Here is a 17,402-nt window from a genome sequence, read left to right on the forward strand (position 1 = left end):
TTCACGTGAGTAACAATAAGGAAGTCAGGAAGATGGTTTGGTTAGAGTGTGGTTTCAGGAGAGAGAGCACAACTATGATTTGGAGAAGTGTGCAGGCCAGGAAAGGCTCAGTTGCTACCATCCTTCCAAAAATAAAAAAATAAAAAAAAGGTAAAATTAGTTGAGACCACCTCTCAGCTTTTTAGTAATACATTTGAGGTTTTTTCTTTGTTTGTTTGACAGGCAGAGTGGACAGAGAGACAGAGAGAAAGGTCTTCCTTTGCCGTTGGTTCACCCTCCAATAGCCGCTGCGGCCGGCGCACTTTGGCCGGCGCACCGTGCTGATCCAAAGCCAGGAGCCAGGTGCTTCTCCTGGTCTCCCATGGGGTGCAGGGCCCAAGCACTTGGGCCATCCTCCACTGCACTCCCGGGCCACAGCAGAGAGCTGGCCTGGAAGAGGGGCAACCAGGACAGAATCCGGCACCTCGACCGGGACTAGAACCCGGTGTGCCAGCGCCGCAGGCGGAGGATTAGCCTAGTGAGCCACGGCGCCGGCCACATTTGAGTTTTTAAAGAAGCATTTAATTTACTTTTGGAATAGCTAAGCCTTCCCATGGTTAGCTGTTGTATCCTTGTAATACATTGTGAAAAAAGAAATCTATTCCTGTGCTCCCTTTACACAAAAGGCATTTACTATATACGTTGTTTTGTACTTTGCTTTCTTTAACAAAATAATCTTGGAATGGGTGTGTGGCTATTTGTTGCAGCAGTTAAGAAATCACTTGGGACACCCACATGCCATATTGGAATCCCTGGGTTCGAGTCCTGGCTCCACTTCCATTTTTGGCTTTTTTGCTAATATGCACCTTGGGAGGCAGTAGGTGGAGGCTGAAGTAGTTGGTTCTCTGCCACCCACATGGGAGACAACCTGGATTGAGTTCCTGACTCCTGGCTTTAGCCTGGCCCAGTCCTGGCTGTTGTGAGCAGACTATAAAATTAACAAGATTAAGTGACACAGTTATTTTTGTTGAAACTAACTGAACACTCACAGCATGACAGTGACTAATGAAGTACAGGTTCTTACAGGTTTAGTGTACTTGTACCTGTGTTGTATCCTAGGCCATTTCCATTCTGCTTTTCTGTAATCCAGCCCCATTCTCCATTGTTTTCCTTTTTCTTTTTCCCAAGTACTTCCTACTTGTTGTATGTGATCTCACTTAAGTGTATGTATGTCTTTATTTTGGTACTCATATGCCCTTCTCAGTGGTTCCTGAAGGAAGGTTGGATTGTTTCCAAGATGGAGCAGATACGCTCAGCTGACTTTTTCCAAGGTCTGGCAGTTGTGGTTGAACTTTGGCTTAGCCTGGAGCATGAGTTTGGGGTGGCACAATTTTATTAGAAGAATTTCATCTGGCTCAGCCTTCCTGCCAAAATGTTGGTGTGGCCAGGTAGGCTGTGCCTTGGGCATTGAATGGTGTCTTTTCTACTTAGGTCTCGGAGGTGAGAAGACTGTGTAGGGTGTTGCAAATTCCAATTAACGAGTATTAAGTACTATAGTTTAACAGGGTTGTTTGTTGGGAAAATATTCTTTGTAGATACATCCACACCTAGCTTGAAGGTTATCTTCAGTGGTTAAGCTTTCAGAGAAGGGAGGAAGAATTTGTTTAGGTGATTTTTTTTTTTTTTTTTTTTTTGGTGGTGGTGTTTTGTTTGTTTTTCTGGTGCTTTCACTTAATCTGTTTTAGGACTCCTATTAACTTCAAGTGGGTAAGGTCCTCAGGTCTCTTTTTGCTATCTTCCCAACATTTTCTTCTGTGAGGTTCACTGATTATTCAAAGAATAGGTCTCAGGTGACTTTAAAGTTCATTTATTTTAATACTCCCCATAGTTGCCACAAATCCAAAAGAGGGAAGTCTAAGTTCCACAGCCAGATGTTCTGCCATCTGGACTGAGATCTCCCAGGGAGAGGCTGCTAGATTACAGAGGCAGACCTGCCTGTCCCCTCCTGCCCCCTTCCCTCCCCTCCCCTGCCTTGCCTCTTTCAGTTTCCTCTTTCCTTCTCCCCATACTTCTTTTCTTATTTTATCATCCCACCTTCCTTGTCTTATTTCTGGGCCATAGAGGCCATCTAAGGGTTAGTGAGATGAAGGTGTGAAGGTAGTAGTGGTTCTTCTGACTTAAGGTGCACAAGAAGGAATATGCAGACTTTTGAGACTTGCTGATTATGCTTTTCTTTTCCTAGGATGCTCACAACTGTATTCCTGAGCTGGACAGTGAGACAGCCATGTTTTCTGTCTACGATGGACATGGAGGTAACTTCGGTAGATCACACTGGTAACATTCCAGGACCTTAAATACAGGGCAAGAACAGGTCCTTTGTTCTTTTGCTTTCCAGGGTTCTGACCCTTGGGTATTATTTCCTGCCTGGTGCTGGGTTTTTGTTGTTGTTTGTTTCTTTTTTTTTTCTTTTTCTTTCTTTTTTTTTTTTTTTTTTTTATCCTGCCATTCCTTTTTATTTTATGGGTTAATAATCTTACCGGGCCTTGTTTTAATCTGCAAAGTTTCTTTCTACATTAGCATTTATCTTATTTTCACTGAAGAACTAAGTATGCAAGCACAGGTAAGAAAAGACAAGGGACATATTTAAGAAAAGACAAGGGACATATTAATGGACCTCTGGAAAAGGTGATGGTGAAATCCACTTTCCTGGTTAGAACTTCACAAACATTGTGCTATTTATCTCCTCAACCCTTAGAGTTAACTCCAGTATGATGCTATAATACATCACTTTCTGTGTGTGGAAAGCACTGCTCTGGGTGACCTAAACTTTCTTCTAGGAGAGGAAGTTGCCTTGTACTGTGCCAAATATCTTCCTGATATCATCAAAGACCAGAAGGCCTACAAGGAAGGCAAGCTACAGAAGGTCTGTTTCCACTGTGTAGGCTTTGCTTTGCTTCAAACTGAGGCTCTTCCTTCCTTTCTGTACCTGACTGTAACTTACTTACTGTATTTCTTAAATAATTCTTTGCCTAAAATGAGCTTATTTACACTTGGGTCTTTTTTAGACCTGCCTAATTCATTATTGCCAGGTCTCTGAACTGTTTTTCCTGTTAGTGTCTCCTAGTGTGACAGATCACACTCTTAATTTGCATCCTGTCTTTTGTGCCCACGATTATTGTGTAGGCAGCTCTTTTGGTACCCACTGTGTTTTCTCCTGTATTCGCCTTATACTGTTCTGTTTATATTCAGGCTTTAGAAGATGCTTTCTTGGCTATTGATGCCAAACTGACAACTGAGGAAGTCATTAAGGAGCTGGCACAGATTGCAGGGCGACCCACTGAGGATGAGGATGAAAAAGAAAAAGTAGCTGATGAAGATGATGGTGAGTTTGGCATCCCTTGTCTGAAAGAAATTCAGCATTTTTAAGAAGTGTTCTTAAATATATATTGTTTATTTATCAATTCTAAGAGAGGATGGCTTTGTAGGTCCCTGGGAAGCTCTTACATTAAAGAGCCCTGTGGTATGTACTACCCGTGGTTAAAAAGGAAGGCGACAATTTTTGTTGAGTGGCTAGCATACATCCTTTGGTGTAATTGTAAGCATTTTTATAGACATTATCTCTTGTCATTGTGATGGGGTCTTCCTGGTTCCTGTTGTTATTTATGTGACCTTTTTTTCTAGACCAGAGTAGTGCTTAGACCCAATAGCCAGCCATTAAGCCTGGGCCTGAGGCTTAGACTACTAGCATTGTGGGCTTTCTGGATCCTCAGCTAAAACAGGGTTTCCAGCTTAACAGTACCAAATGAGAGGTGAGGGGGGAAACGATAACTAGTGTTCCTTTGATTAAGAAGGAACAAAAGAGGAAGGACCAAAAGAAGTCTGTGGAGGAGAAGGAAGCTATGGGATGGTCCTCTGAGACTCAGTAAGTAAGAAGAAGCGTAGGAGTGGGAGGTTGTGGGAAGTTGGAACTCAGGCTGCAAGGGCCATTGACGTAGTGAGAGGGACTGATCCCATGAGGAGTCTGGCATGGGGGCTCTGATTTAGCCTCTTCCCCGCAGTGGACAATGAGGAGGCTGCACTGCTGCATGAAGAGGCTACCATGACTATTGAAGAGCTGCTGACACGCTACGGGCAGAACTGTCACAAGGGCCCTCCCCACAGCAAATCTGGAGCTGGGACAGGCGAGGAACCAGGGTCCCAGGGCCTCAATGGGGAGGCAGGACCCGAGGACCCATCTAGGGAAACTCCTTCACAGGAAAATGGCCCCACATCCAAGGCCCACACAGGCCTTTCCTCCAACTCGGAACATGGGACTGAGGCAGGCCAGGTTGGTGAGCCTGGCACTCCTACTGGTGAGGCTGGGCCTTCCTGCTCTTCAGCCTCCGACAAGCTGCCTCGAGTTGCTAAGTCCAAGTTCTTTGAGGACAGTGAGGATGAGTCAGATGAGGCGGAGGAGGAAGAGGAAGACAGTGAGGTAAGGGCCTGTGAGGGCAAGCAGATGCTGAAGTTGCAGAGAGGGCCTGTTTGGTCACCATCCGTAGCTTTCAGCTCTCTTCCTTCTCCTTTCTTGACATCATCCCCCAAGACCCCACTGTACTCTAAACTTCTGCCTTCTTGAATTCATTATCTCTACCATCACAAGTACCATTTAGCCCTCTTACCTTGTCTTTTGTCAATAATGTAACAAACAGATCTAGTTCTGGCCTGTCAGTCTTAGAGAACAAGAAGGTAGTAGGTGTTACCTTGGATATTTGGGTGTTTCCTTCTCTATACAATTTGTTTTCTGATCATATTGCCTGGAAAGTACTTTTGACTGGCAGCCCTGGCCTTTCCTAGGGCTTCATGCTAATGAGTACCAAGCCCAGTTCAGGATAAGTGTTACACTCATCCTAGCCCTCCCCACTTCCCCAGATCTCCTGATCATGCAGTTGTATCTTTCAGTGTTTTTGAGGACCTGTGCTCAGTCAGGACCTCTTGGTGTTCTGAGTACAAGTTAGGGTGGGGGTTGAGGGAGAACAGGGGTCATCCCAGTCTCAGCAGCCTGGGATCCTCCTCCTGGCAGGAATGCAGTGAGGAAGAGGATGGCTACAGCAGTGAGGAGGCAAGGAATGAGGAAGATGAGGATGACACTGAGGAGGCTGAAGAGGATGAAGAGGAGGAGGAAGAAGAGGAGGAAGAGATGATGGTGCCTGGGATGGAAGGCAAAGAGGAGGTATGTGTGTGGGGAAGAAGGTAAATTTGAAGAGGTCAAAAGGCAGGGAAGAATCCTCTGATTTTGATTTTGAGTAGGGGGATCCCCTTGATATCTTAATAAACTTGTGGTTATGAGAGATTCTCCAAGGGGAACTACATGATAAATCTTTTGGGTAGAATTATTTCAGAAAAGGGAGGAAGCTTGCTGGTGTCTTTGGAAAGATGGAATGTCTTTCTCTTGTTTGTTAAAATTATCTTGGGTATCCCAGTGAGAGGAGAAAGCATAGGTCAGGGGTGCACCTGTGAGGAACTCATGTCTGCAGACTCCCATGATGCTCCCTTTCTTCCTCTTAAGCCTGGCTCTGACAGTGGTACAACAGCGGTGGTGGCTCTGATACGAGGGAAGCAGTTGATTGTAGCCAATGCAGGAGACTCTCGCTGTGTGGTGTCTGAGGCTGGCAAAGCTTTAGACATGTCGTATGACCACAAACCGGAGGATGAAGTGGAGCTAGCACGCATCAAGAATGCTGGTGGCAAGGTTACTATGGATGGGCGAGTCAACGGGGGCCTCAACCTTTCCAGAGCCATTGGTAAGGGCCATGAAACTATGGGAAAGACTTCTGGGGGTCTTGCCTTCTGTCCAGACTACTTAGTAGCAAACTTTAATCTTTATAGCTCTTGTACCTTTCAGAATACTTCCATATTTGCTACCTCTGTCCTTAAATATCTCTGGGAAATAGCCAAGATAAGTATCATTATTCTCAGTACCTTTTGGATTGTGAAGACACAGGTGAGAGACTTATTTGAGGTTCAGCAACCTGATGACAGGGCTGAAACTAGAGAAACTAGAAAATAGTTCCACTGGGTGATGGAACTGATAAAGAAGGGAATGAATGGCAGTGGCAAGTGTGACCTGTCTGAAAAGACTAGTCTGTGGGAAGTCCTTCAGCTGCTGGTCAAGCAACCATTCCTTTACTTCAGGAGACCACTTCTACAAGAGAAACAAGAACCTGCCACCTGAGGAGCAGATGATTTCAGCCCTTCCTGACATCAAGGTGCTGACTCTCACGGATGACCACGAGTTCATGGTCATTGCCTGTGACGGCATCTGGTGAGCATTGGCAGAATGCCCTAAAATCCCTTTTTTTGCAGCGATATTTCTTGTAGAGCTCAGAGCTGTTGTAGGATTAGAGCCCAGGCAGACGTCTTGGTGAGTCAAGACCACCAGACCTAAGGCCGAGTCGAGGAGAATTTCTGTAGGTGCTTCCATTGGCCTGGGTCACCGCGTCTCTCCGCATTCTCTACTGTGCCTTGGTGGGACTGAAGAAGATTCTATCCTTTTTGGCCCCAGGAATGTGATGAGCAGCCAAGAAGTTGTAGACTTCATTCAATCAAAGATCAGCCAACGTGATGAAAATGGGGAACTTCGGTTATTGTCATCCATTGTGGAGGAGGTGAGTTCCAAGGTAGAGAGAGGGTCCCTGGTCTGCATAGCTAAACTTCTCTTCTCAGGATCAGTAATTACTGACAGATACCAGACCCTGACCAAAAAGTTCCCCCTTCTCCCGGATCCTGAGTCTTCCATACATCCCTCCCCTTCTCCCGGATCCTGAGTCTTCCATACACCTCATGAACTAGCAAGTTCCCCTCTTTCCTGTTGCCCGTTCCCCTCCTTCGGCCACCTGTCTCGGCAGGGCCAGCTCTCTTGGGAGACTGTGGGTTCTCAGGACAGTGTTCAGACCCCGTGGCTGAGCTATTCCGTGCCTTTTGTAGCTGCTGGATCAGTGCCTGGCACCCGACACTTCTGGGGATGGTACAGGGTGTGACAACATGACCTGCATCATCATTTGCTTCAAGCCCCGGAACACAGCCGCGCTGCAGCCAGAGAGCGGCAAGCGGAAACTGGAGGAAGTGCTCTCCGCTGAGGGCGCTGAGGAAAACGGCAGCAGCGACAAGAAGAAGAAGGCCAAGCGGGACTAGCAGCCACGCGGACCCTGCCCACCTAGACTGTTTCTGAGCCCTCCGGACCTGAGACTGGGTTTTGTCTTTTTCCTTTAGCCTTAGCAGTGGGTGTGAGGTGTGCAGGGGGAGCTGGGTGGCTTTACTCGGCCCATTCCAAAGAGGGCTCTTCCTCCACACGGCCGCCGGGGAGCCTCCGCTGTCCTCCCGGCCGCCTCTCGCTCCTTTGGGCTCATCACCGGTTCTGTGCCTGTGCTCTGTTGTGTTGGAGGGAAGGACTGGCGGTTCTGGTTTTTACTCTGTGAACACTTTATTTAAGGACATTCTTTTTTATTGGCGGCTCCATGGTCCCCAGCCGCTTGCGCCCACTCTCTGTTGTACACTTTCAATCAACACTTTTTCAGACTAAAGGCCAAAACCTAATCGTGCCCGTGGTGTCCTTCTTTCTCCGCTGCCGTGGCCCCAGACTTGAGACTTAGCCCCATCGGGAGCACGTAGCGAGCCTCTGCACACGAGTGTGTGCGTGTGTGTGTGTGTGCGCGTGTGTTTCCCCGCCCATCCCTCGTGTGTGTAGGGGCCAGGGGTGCTCTAGGCACTGCGGCTCTGCCAAGTGAGTTGCGGCCGCCTGACGTCAGCTCATCCTCACCCCCTCCTGGAATCAGGAACGACTCCTAGTCCTCCAGGGACGGTCGGGCAGCCCCGAACCTGAAGCCGCGGGCAGGGCTTCTTGCCGGGCTCGGCGGCCTGGGTCGCCTCCGACCGCGGATTGGCCCGCCCGCCCTCTCGTCACAATCACTTCCTGGTCACGCCGCGGGCGTCCTCGCCGCGGTTCGCCCCGCGGACTACGCGTCCCGTGCGGCTCTGCGGCGGCGGAAGCGGAAGCGAGTACGGAGGTACCAGCTGGTCTCCATAGGGGGGGTAGGGGGCTCCATGAATGGAAGAGGCGGCGGCGGCGGGAGCGGCCTGAGCTGGGTGCCGGGGCCAGGGCCGGGGGCTGCCCGGGGCCCGCGCCGCTGCATGGGGGCGGCCCGTGGCCCCTGAGAGGAAGGGCGGGCGGGGGGGGGGGCCGAGTCGGGAGGGGCGGGGCCGGGCGGCCGCAGGCCGAAGGCGCTTCGGGCTGGAGCCGGTCACGATGCCCCGAAGGAAGCAAAGCCACCCGCAGCCCGTGAAATGCGAGGGGGTCAAAGGTCAGGGGTCAGGGGCCTTGTGTGGGGAGGGGCGGGCCGGGGTCAGGGGTGTGGGGCTCAGGTCAGGGTGGAGGGAGACTTCTGAGGGATGGGGCGGCGATCTGGGCTTCCCACTGTGGTGCTAAGGGAAGCCGAGAGGGTCAAGGACCACGGGAAGTGCCCGTGCACGAGGGCTGGCTCCCCGGGGGCGGGTGCTGGGCACGGCTCCTGAGGGAGCGTCCACAAGCCCTCTCTCCTCTTCAGTGGATCCCGAAGACTCCCTCGACGAAGGACCGGGGGCCCTGGTCTTGGAGAGTGATTTGCTACTAGGCCAGGATCTGGAGTTCGAGGAGGAAGAGGAAGAGGAGGAGGGTGATGGTACCAGCGACCGGCTCATGGGCTTCGAGAGAGACTCTGAAGGTGGGTTTGGGGGCCTTGGCTAAGGGGACCCCAGCCTTCTGGGAGGCAGGTTAGGGTTTAGTGTCAGCGAGCAGCAGCCCCATTTCCTGCCCAGCCTGGGGCTGCTTTCGTTGATCTGAGCTAGAGGACTTCATTTGCCTGATGGTTCCATCAGCTTCATCAGTTGTTGAGGTAAAATTCTAGAGCCTGGTCCAAAGGTGCTATGAGCAGGAGGGTGGATGAATCCCGTGAAGTGACTGGTAAAACGTAATGCCCTTTTAATAACCTTGTTCCCCTTCCTCGTCCGTTCCCTGAGTATGTTTACTTTAAGTTCAGGAAGCCACTTCTCTTAAGTCACTCAAGCTGGGACTCCTGTCCTTCCCTTCACCTGCACCACAGCTCCTGTTGGGGAGTTTTAGTCTCTGCCCTTAAGAGTCCCCCCACAATCCTGTGTTCCTGGCTTCACCCTTACCCCGACTCACTGTGCTGTCTGCTCACTGCGGATGCTTATCAAAGTCACGGACTGTCTGTGTGTTATTAGAGCAAGCAAGTGGGACTGCGTGTGCTATTTTCATTGCTTTTCCCTCCGAATTTTGCCTGCCCGTGAGACAGGTTTATTTTACAACCAGCCCCAAACTGAAAGGGGTTTATACTAATGTAGAGCTCAGAGAACGGTTTCAGGCCTCCCTGCCATTTGTAGTTTTACTTTACTTTCTCAAGAATTACATTACTGGTTCATTTCAGTCCTTGGGCCATTGTGAGCCATGGATCCTTTTCCATCCAGCGGAGTTGGGTACAACTAACCGTCTTCACTAGGTTAGTCCAGACTCAGGTAGACGATCCCGGGGTCACTGCAGGGGAACCATAGGCATCAGGAAAGCTGAGAGAACGGTGGGGCCCCAAGTGGGAAAGGGAGAGTGTGGAGCCTGGTCCTACGCCATGCTAACCTTGCTTCTCCTGTCTGCCTCACCAGGAGACTCTCTGGGGCCCAGGCCTGGGCTGCCCTACGGGCTGAGTGACGACGAGTCTGGGGGCGGCCGGGCACTAAGTGCCGAGAGTGAAGTTGAGGAGCCAGCCAGGGGTCCAGGGGAGGCCAGGGGTGAGAGGCCAGGCCCAGCCTGCCAGCTGTGTGGGGGGCCGACAGGTGAGGGGCCGTGTTGTGGGGCAGGAGGGCCGGGTGGGGGGCCCCCGCTGCCCCCACGGCTACTGTACTCATGCCGCCTCTGCGCCTTCGTGTCCCACTACTCGAGCCACCTGAAGCGGCACATGCAGACACACAGCGGGGAGAAGCCGTTCCGCTGTGGCCGCTGCCCCTACGCCTCAGCCCAGCTCGTCAACCTGACACGACATACCCGCACCCACACTGGCGAGAAGCCCTACCGCTGTCCCCACTGCCCCTTTGCCTGCAGCAGCCTGGGCAACCTGAGGCGGCATCAGCGCACCCACGCAGGGCCCCCCACTCCTCCCTGCCCGACCTGTGGCTTCCGCTGCTGTGCTCCACGACCAACACGGCCTCCCAGTCCCACAGAGCAGGAGGGGGCAGTGCCCCGGCGACCTGAAGGTAAAAAGCCAGCGACCAAAGGTCCTGGGACATGGGTGGGTGGCCCCAAGGAGACTTGGATTCTTAGCCCACGTCTTCTTGTCCCCACAGATGCTTTGCTCCTTCCAGATTTGAGCCTTCATGTGCCACCAGGTGGTGCCAGTTTCCTGCCAGACTGTGGGCAGCTGCGCAGTGAAGGGGAGGGCCTGTGTGGGACTGGATCAGAACCACTGCCAGAGCTGCTGTTTCCTTGGACCTGCCGGGGCTGTGGACAAGAGCTGGAGGAGGGTGAGGGTAGTCGGCTGGGAGCTGCCATGTGTGGGCGCTGCATGCGAGGAGAGGCTGGAGGGGGTGCCAGTGGGGGGCCCCAGGGCCCCAGTGACAAAGGCTTTGCCTGTAGCCTCTGTCCCTTTGCCACTCACTATCCCAACCACCTGGCCCGGCACATGAAGACACACAGTGGCGAGAAGCCTTTCCGCTGCGCCCGCTGTCCTTATGCCTCTGCTCATCTGGATAACCTGAAACGGCATCAGCGCGTCCACACGGGAGAGAAGCCCTACAAGTGTCCCCTCTGCCCCTATGCCTGTGGCAACCTGGCCAACCTCAAGCGTCACGGTCGCATCCACTCTGGTGACAAACCTTTTCGGTGTAGCCTTTGCAACTACAGCTGCAACCAGAGCATGAACCTCAAACGCCACATGCTGCGGCACACAGGCGAGAAGCCCTTCCGCTGTGCCACCTGCGCCTATACCACAGGCCACTGGGACAATTACAAGCGCCACCAGAAGGTGCACGGCCACGGGGGCCCAGGAGGGCCTGGCCTCTCTGCCTCTGAGAGCTGGGCACCACCTCACAGCCCACCCTCTGTTTTGAGCTCTCGGGGTCCACCAGCCCTGGGTGCCGCTGGCAGCCGGGCTCTCCACACAGACTCACCCTGAACCAGGGCCTACTTCCTCAGGGCCCTGCAATCAGCCCTGAATCTCCTGTGCGTTTTATATACAGATGGACCAGAAGTCACCTTCTCCTTCCTCCCCCGCTGGCCAGGGGCTCCACACAGACTAACCTAGGCACTGTATGGACCTGCCCAAACCCCATGGGCGGGGGCTCATATGGACCAGGGGGCCTTGCCTTGACTGATGCACTTCATGAGCTCAGTGAGAGGGCCTTGTATTCACCGCCACTGCTCCCAGGGGCTGTGGATGAATGCTGGGGGACTGCCCAGCCTCCCACCTGTTTATTTAACTTATTTCAGTGCTTTATAATAAAGGAAACACTAACAAAGCCATGTCTATGCTGAATTGGCAATGGCAAGAACAGTTTGGCATCACCCTTAACACAGTAGACCTTGCTGTGGGGGGTGGGGAAGCAGGGGCAGTGAGAGGGAACCAGAGGTAGGCAGCAATCAGGCTGAGTTTAATGATGGGGAGCTGGGCCAGACCATACAGACTTTTGCCCATGCCCTTGGCCCATGGCCCTGGGAAGCCAGAAGCAGCCCAGGGAGAGCTGTGGTTCCTCCCCAAGGCAGGCAGCCATGGTCCCTTAGACTTTGTGCAAAATACTAAATGCTAATTTGGCATCGAGGGCCAGCTGTGTAAAGAGGGGGCAATCCTTTGTGCAGCCAGCCCAGAGGGGTGAGGGAAGGGGGTTAGGAGGCCCCTGGCCAAAAGAAAAGGAAAGTGAGAAGGGGGGAAGGAAAGGGACCCCCTCCCCCCAAGCTTGGGGGACACAGGCACAGGGCAAGTTTCTCTAAATTCCTCTGGGGGAGAGGCAGACATCGAAGCAGTGGAGATTACAGATCCTCATCTCCAATGCCCTCGAAGGCGAAATTGCCGTGGACATCACCGGCACTGGCGTCTGTGCTGGGACTGCCAATCCCCCGCAAGCTCACGGCACTCAGCTTGCTCTGTAACAGAGGTAGGGGTGGGGGTCAGAGGGCTGGAGCCTGCGCATCCCCTGCACACACCAACCTCACCAAGCCTGTCACTCACTGAGAGTTTGATCATGGACTCCCGGCTGGCATCGGGTGACTCCTGAGGAGGGGAGAAGAAGGCAGAGGTGTCAGGCTGGGGGAGGGCAGGCAAGGCTGGGAGCCAGCTTACTATCCAAGGCTGGCACTTACCAGCAGTGGCGGGGACTTCACTGCTTGCTGGCTGTCTGAGCGTCTCAGCGTGCCCCCCACCCGCCGGCGGAGCATCTGGGGACAGAGACAGAAGGTGCCGACTGAGGGCAGCTCTCCCTTTAGCAGCCCAGTGGCTTCCCTGCTCCAGCCACAACCTGGGACGAAGGGGAGGGAGAGCACACACAGCCTGGGCTTGCTCTGCTGACCTTTCGGATGCTGCCGCCAGATTTCTTCACCATCAGCTCGTCCACCATGGACTGTAAGCAGATGCTCATCATGATGGCCTGAGGGCAAGACGAGAGCTCAGCCTGACCACCGTGGTCATCCTGCGCCCAGGCCCCCCCACGTGGGCTTCCACTCACATGGAGGCCTGGAAGCCCTAGATTTGGGTATCTAAGTGGCTCCAGAGGAGGTCTGAGGGTGGGCTCACACCTGGGGGCTGGTGATGGTGACCCACTGTAACCGATCCTTGCTCATGAGGTATTCAAAAGCCAGTTCCAGGCGTACTTCACCCCGGCCCCGGCCAGGGCTGCTCGTGCCTCCACTGGGCAGTGGCACCTGGAGGAGGAAGGGAAGTCAGCTGGCCGGGTTCCTTCTGACCAACTTGCCTGCCTTCCTGAACCGCTGTGGCCCATTTCTTAAGCTCAAAGCTTGCCTAGCCTCCATTCCTGAAGGCCGCCCCTTCCTACCCCGACTCACAGAGGAGGTGACCCGCCAGCACCGCATGCGGGTGACCCGGAAGGAGCCTTCTCGGAGTTGCTGGCCAGGCAGGCGGAGCTGGAGGCTGAGCTCACTGTTGCCTGCGCTCACCACCACGGGGCAGTCCTTCTCGGGGAAGTCAGCCACACAGGCATCGAAGCGCAGGTAGCCGTAGTGCCTGAGGGTCTGGGCCAGCCGTAGGAACTGGAAAACAGTCACCGTGTGTGGCAGGTCAGGAGAGGGAGCAGAGCAGTCCAGATACAGCGATCCCCTTAGAGGCGGACCGTGGCAGAGCTCACCTCCTTCTTGGAGACCTTCTCTTGCAGAGACTTGAGCTGGCGGTGCTGCTCCTTGGTGACCAGGATCCACCCACGCTCAATATCTGACACTGTCTACAGCAGAGACAAGGGTGGGGGTGGGGCTCCCAGTCAGCCATCTCAGGTAGCGTCCAGTTCTTTCTGTACAGCCTGACTTAAGCCCCACACTTCTCTGCAATGAGTCCTGGACCTTATCTGCTTATAAAGTGGGAGGAGTAGTTGTGTCACAAGCCGAACAGTTCTCTAGAACTTCCTCATCAACTAGACAAGGACGGGAGTTTTCATGAGAGAGTGGGACACCAGACTCATTTTTAGGGGAGGGGTTCTGAGGCAGCTCCAAGCTCACCTGAGCATAAAGCAGGTTCAGGCCAACCCGGTTCTCCATGACATCGTCGTCATAGGCAGAGTCCCAATAACTGTGAGGCCAAGGGGTGGAGAGGGGTAATGGGCTGAGCGGGGTAAAGCAAGAGATAGGATGGGAAACTGGGGCTGTCAGGGGCTAATGGTCACATCGTGGGAGGAAGCGTGGGAGGCCTGGTAGAAACAGCCAGCACTACTCCCTTGTCCAGATGAATCTGTCTCCGTTTGTGGCCCCATAACCCAATCCAGCACCCTCCCCTGCCCCCTCCCCCGGGTCCAGCCCTGACCTCTTCCTTAGCACAATCTTATACTCTTGACTCCGAAGACTGGTAACAGACACGTAAGGCAGCTCGAACTCTTGCAACTTCCGTACAACTGTGGGTTAAAAGGGAAATGTCGTGGGGCTCAAGAAAGCAGCAACTTGAGGAAATGCTCCGTTTGGGTCGGGGAAGCACAGGAAGCTGCAGAGGACAGAGAGACTCACAGGAAATGGCTCCATCCTCTTTTTCTCGAACTAGGAAGAGGCTAAAGTATCCAATCAAGTCATCTGGAAGATCAAGCTTTGCAGCCACAGCCTGGGGACAGGGACCGGGAGGATGGGTTACCATGTTGGATGGCCCTAGTCACCTCCGAACCTGAGACCCTGGGGTGGAAGGGGACGAGGGCAGCGCCAAACAAGCACCTCACCTCCAGGACATCGTCGGTCTGATCGGAAGTTAGCACGCTGACCAGGACCTTCTGCCCGTTGCTGAGCAGTACTTCCAAGGAGACCTCCTCCGTGGGGACCTGTTGTGTCTCCTGTCGCGAGCATCCGTGGGCGTGGCAGCCACTGCCTTGTTAACCCTCGCCCAGAGCCCAACCGTGACCCCATCCCCAACTCTCATGTTCAGAGCCCTCTGGTGTCTTTGTCCTCAGCCACTTAAACACAGGCTAGGGCTTCCTTGACTTCATTGGTAAAGCAGACACGTCATTTAAAAAAACAAAACAAAACAAACAAACAAAAAAACAAAAACCAACCTGCCAGGATGGCTCCTCTTGTAGCCACATCATTCTCCCACAAAGCCCTTCCCTTAAACCTTGATCCCATCCAAAACCTTACCTGTTGTGCCCGCCGTAAGAAACTATTGAAGGTCTCACTGCTCCCAAGCAAAGGGTCCTGTCGAACTGTGGAACAAGAGAGCGACGTTCTCCTACCTCAGGAAGCATGCCTGGCTCCCCCAGTCCTCCTCTTAGTAGGTGCCCCCCGACCCCCTTTCCTGGGCTGATGGTGGCCTGCCACATCCCCAGCTGGCCTCACCTCACTCACTGTTTGCATAAATTCTTCACCTGCCCCACCCTTGGCTGCCATCTAGTTGAGTCCAGTCTACAGAACTAGGGAAATAACAATGATGTTAATCTAAAGCACATCGGATACAGATTAAGTTCTCCCCACCAATCTAAGTTGCTTAAAGTCTAGCTTTAGGTATTTCTCGGAGATGTTAGTACCCAAACTGCTTTGCCAGTATATAGAGTTTCACGTCCTTGCAGACTATTTACTTGGCTAATTAAATAACAGATCAAGTTAGCAGTTGCCCAGATTTGGAAACGAACGTGGGACCTTCCCCATAGTCCTCAGTCTGCAGTGCCCTCCAAGCACTCACCAGCTTGCATGTACTTCTCTAACTGCTCTCTCCTCTGTTCTACCTCAGCAGGTGTCAGAGAGAAAAGCTTCTTTGGGGGGAATGCAGGAAGCACATTGGCCCCATACTCCTTCCGAAGCTATTTAGAGAAAGAGATAAACCCTTCGCATAAACATAGGAAATGAGAAGAGGCGATGGAGACTCAACAATGTTCTCTTGGGCTCCCATTCCCTTCCCTGGGTCCCTGCTCCCCTGTCTACCCTGTCACCCGGGAAGCAGTCCCTTTGGCGGGGGCGGCGTCTCCAGGGGGCTGTCCTACATAGGCGTTGTTACCTTCCTGTGACGAAGTCAGCCCCCCCCCACATGATGGAGCGGGTCTGTACGGGGCCAGGACCTAAGAAGCCCCTCGCTTATCTAGCAACACTGTTCACTGGAACCACCTTCACTGGAAGCAAAGGGCTTTTCAGAAAAACTAAAGTGCACACATAGTTAAGCGCTAGCTAGGCACGTTTACAAAGTATCTGGGCCCTGAAAAGGCCTTTGCAGATCCAGGAATCCAACGTGCAGCTGCAGAACCTGAGGCCTAAAGTAATCAGGTAACTTGCTCAGAGTAGCACAACGAACTATCATCAGTGGATCCGAGACTCTCTACTGAGTTAAGTACAGAGTTCGCAGTCTGGTGAGGAAGGCACAGAGACATCACATTACAGGTACGTGAGGATAACTGGAGCACCCACGCCCGCTGACATGAGCCAAGGAATGCACAAGGAAATCGGTGAAGGGTTTGTAAAAGCAGGGGAGAGAATCTGGAGCTGCAGCTCAGGTGGCAGAAGGCACGCACGCAGGCAGCCGGGTGCGAGGGCGCGGTGTCTCCATGCAAGGGTAAAGGCTGAAAGAGGGGCAGAGAAGCCGGGAGCAGGCTGCGAGGGGAGCAAGGGGGAGTCGCTGTGGCAGACAGCAGGCCTCTTAGGGAGCTTCCCGGGAATGTCAGAGGTAAGATAAAGTCCCCCACCTTCCCCTGTGGCAGGGACTACAGACTGCAGCGAATGGGCAGACACGATGAAGGGGAGAGGGATATACTGGTGCTCGTATGCAGGAAAGGGCTCGAAGCTGTCTCAAGGCAGGGGTGCTGGTCCCACCTGCTCGTGCAGCCCCAGGAGCTGGCTGTAGCGCACCCGACAGTGCAGGACTCCATTCACGTGAATGTTATAGGCCTGAGGACACAAAAGCAGGCAAGCTCTTTTAGGGTCGTCGTCCAGAACCCTGGCCGGAAGTTGCTTGGCACAGCTCAGTCTGAGTAATGCGCCGAGATTCTCCCGAGGGCTGGTCAGCCTGCTTCCTCCGGGACCAGGTCCCAACGCAGAAGCACCAGAAAGGCGCAAGCTAGGCCCCTTGTACAGCAATCTCCCTCCCCAAGGGGCCAGCGGTGCCCACCACAGAAGCCGCGGCCTAGCTGGGGGAGGCGAGCGGCCGAACGAAAAGACCTAGAGGTGCTGGGACGACCTGTGTACGAGCCTGACCCACGCGATAGGCTCCCAGCGAGGCCGTCGGGGGTCAGTGGCTCAAGACCAGGCCCTGCGGGCGGCGGCCAGGCCTGCGAAGCCGCCCGGAGAGGGCTCGGGCCCGTTATCCCCGCCCCTGCCCGGCCCGGCTCCGGCCGCTCCTCACCACGTAGGCGGAGCCGCCGCTGTCCCCGCTGCGGGACTCGGTTTCAGGAATGGAAAAGTGCATGTTCCCAGCGGCAGGGCCCGGCTGGGCTCCAGACTGTGAGGCCCGCAGCGGCTCTGCACGCTCGCCTCCGCCACTCAGCGCGTCCCCGCCGCCTCACTCGCCATTTTGGGCGCTTGAGATCGGAGGAGGAAAGGCGGTTGGACGTCGGCTCTATGGGAGCCGCGCCCCTGGCATGCCGGGAAATGTAGTCCACAGCGCAGGAGGAGGCTTTCCGGACTGAGCGCCCAAACTGAAGATGGCCCTCCTCGCGACCCGTATTCCGGGGCGGGGACCCAGTGCCCGACGGAGTTTGTAGTCCGCCCGGGGCTGTGCGCGGCGGGT

General features: G+C 53.8%; 3 protein-coding genes across 12 annotated transcripts in view; 2 read left to right on the forward strand and 1 right to left on the reverse strand.

Annotated features, from left to right (window-relative positions):
- The window catches only part of PPM1G (protein phosphatase, Mg2+/Mn2+ dependent 1G), a 32,766-nt gene extending 25,212 nt beyond the window's left edge, over positions 1-7,554 (forward strand). The window contains exons 2-10 of one of the 3 annotated variants that reach the window (XM_017340854.4): positions 2,222-2,291; positions 2,817-2,902; positions 3,229-3,361; positions 4,038-4,306; positions 5,042-5,191; positions 5,528-5,762; positions 6,154-6,283; positions 6,524-6,626; positions 6,946-7,554. In XM_017340854.4, coding sequence (XP_017196343.1) covers positions 2,222-2,291; positions 2,817-2,902; positions 3,229-3,361; positions 4,038-4,306; positions 5,042-5,191; positions 5,528-5,762; positions 6,154-6,283; positions 6,524-6,626; positions 6,946-7,152 — 1,383 coding nt within the window. In that variant the 3' untranslated portion in view covers positions 7,153-7,554. Of the gene's footprint in view, positions 1-2,221; positions 2,292-2,816; positions 2,903-3,228; positions 3,362-4,037; positions 4,454-5,041; positions 5,192-5,527; positions 5,763-6,153; positions 6,284-6,523; positions 6,627-6,945 lie in introns of all 3 variants that reach the window. The other 2 variants (XM_002709952.6, XM_089326642.1) reach the window with 2 other exon arrangements.
- A 322-nt stretch (positions 7,555-7,876) lies between these two features.
- On the forward strand, positions 7,877-11,517 carry ZNF513 (zinc finger protein 513). Of its 5 annotated transcripts, none has more exons than XR_016229525.1 (5): positions 8,165-8,318; positions 8,562-8,717; positions 9,670-9,840; positions 10,106-10,257; positions 10,348-11,517. XR_016229525.1 is itself a non-coding variant. In XM_051843073.3 (4 exons), exons 2-4 carry the CDS (start codon positions 8,693-8,695, stop codon positions 11,172-11,174), a joined length of 1,440 nt encoding a protein of 479 aa, XP_051699033.2. In that variant the 5' UTR covers positions 7,877-8,024; positions 8,562-8,692; the 3' UTR covers positions 11,175-11,517. The 5 variants fall into 5 exon arrangements, 3 of the variants coding, with proteins under 3 accessions (XP_051699033.2, XP_017196344.2, XP_089182769.1); XR_016229526.1 differs by having other exon boundaries at positions 10,109-10,257; XM_051843073.3 differs by lacking the exon at positions 8,165-8,318 and adding an exon at positions 7,877-8,024 and having other exon boundaries at positions 9,670-10,257.
- A 111-nt stretch (positions 11,518-11,628) lies between these two features.
- Positions 11,629-17,202, reverse strand: SNX17 (sorting nexin 17). 4 transcript variants are annotated; one of them, XM_008254600.5, is made up of 15 exons: positions 17,019-17,202; positions 16,490-16,564; positions 15,372-15,489; positions 14,831-14,895; positions 14,419-14,529; positions 14,216-14,306; positions 14,019-14,106; positions 13,718-13,787; positions 13,354-13,446; positions 13,055-13,258; positions 12,788-12,913; positions 12,562-12,639; positions 12,356-12,430; positions 12,225-12,266; positions 11,629-12,139 (listed from the first exon to the last, which is right to left on the reverse strand). In XM_008254600.5, exons 1-15 carry the CDS (start codon positions 17,079-17,081, stop codon positions 12,026-12,028), a joined length of 1,413 nt encoding a protein of 470 aa, XP_008252822.1. In that variant the 5' UTR covers positions 17,082-17,202; the 3' UTR covers positions 11,629-12,025. The 4 variants fall into 4 exon arrangements, with proteins under 4 accessions (XP_008252822.1, XP_017196346.1, XP_089182770.1 ...); XM_017340857.4 differs by having other exon boundaries at positions 16,363-16,564; XM_089326644.1 differs by lacking the exon at positions 15,372-15,489.
- Between the last annotated feature and the right edge of the window lie 200 nt (positions 17,203-17,402).

Source organism: Oryctolagus cuniculus, chromosome 2 (assembly GCF_051225735.1).
Source record: "Oryctolagus cuniculus isolate XC-2025 breed Fujian yellow rabbit chromosome 2, ASM5122573v1, whole genome shotgun sequence".
NCBI classification, from domain to species: Eukaryota; Metazoa; Chordata; class Mammalia; order Lagomorpha; family Leporidae; genus Oryctolagus; species Oryctolagus cuniculus.

Coding starts and splice junctions, on each gene's coding strand:
- SNX17 (XM_008254600.5), bottom strand. CDS start 17,081: ATGCACTTTTCCATTCCTGAAACCGAGTCCCGCAGCGGGGACAGCGGC. Junction 15,490..16,489: donor TCCTGGGGCTGCACGAGCAG/GTGGGACCAGCA, acceptor TTCTCTAAATAG/CTTCGGAAGGAGTATGGGGC. Junction 13,447..13,717: donor TGAACCTGCTTTATGCTCAG/GTGAGCTTGGAG, acceptor TCTCTGCTGTAG/ACAGTGTCAGATATTGAGCG.
- ZNF513 (XM_017340855.4), top strand. CDS start 8,264: ATGCCCCGAAGGAAGCAAAGCCACCCGCAGCCCGTGAAATGCGAGGGG. Junction 8,718..9,669: donor CTTCGAGAGAGACTCTGAAG/GTGGGTTTGGGG, acceptor CTGCCTCACCAG/GAGACTCTCTGGGGCCCAGG. Junction 10,258..10,347: donor AGTGCCCCGGCGACCTGAAG/GTAAAAAGCCAG, acceptor TTGTCCCCACAG/ATGCTTTGCTCCTTCCAGAT.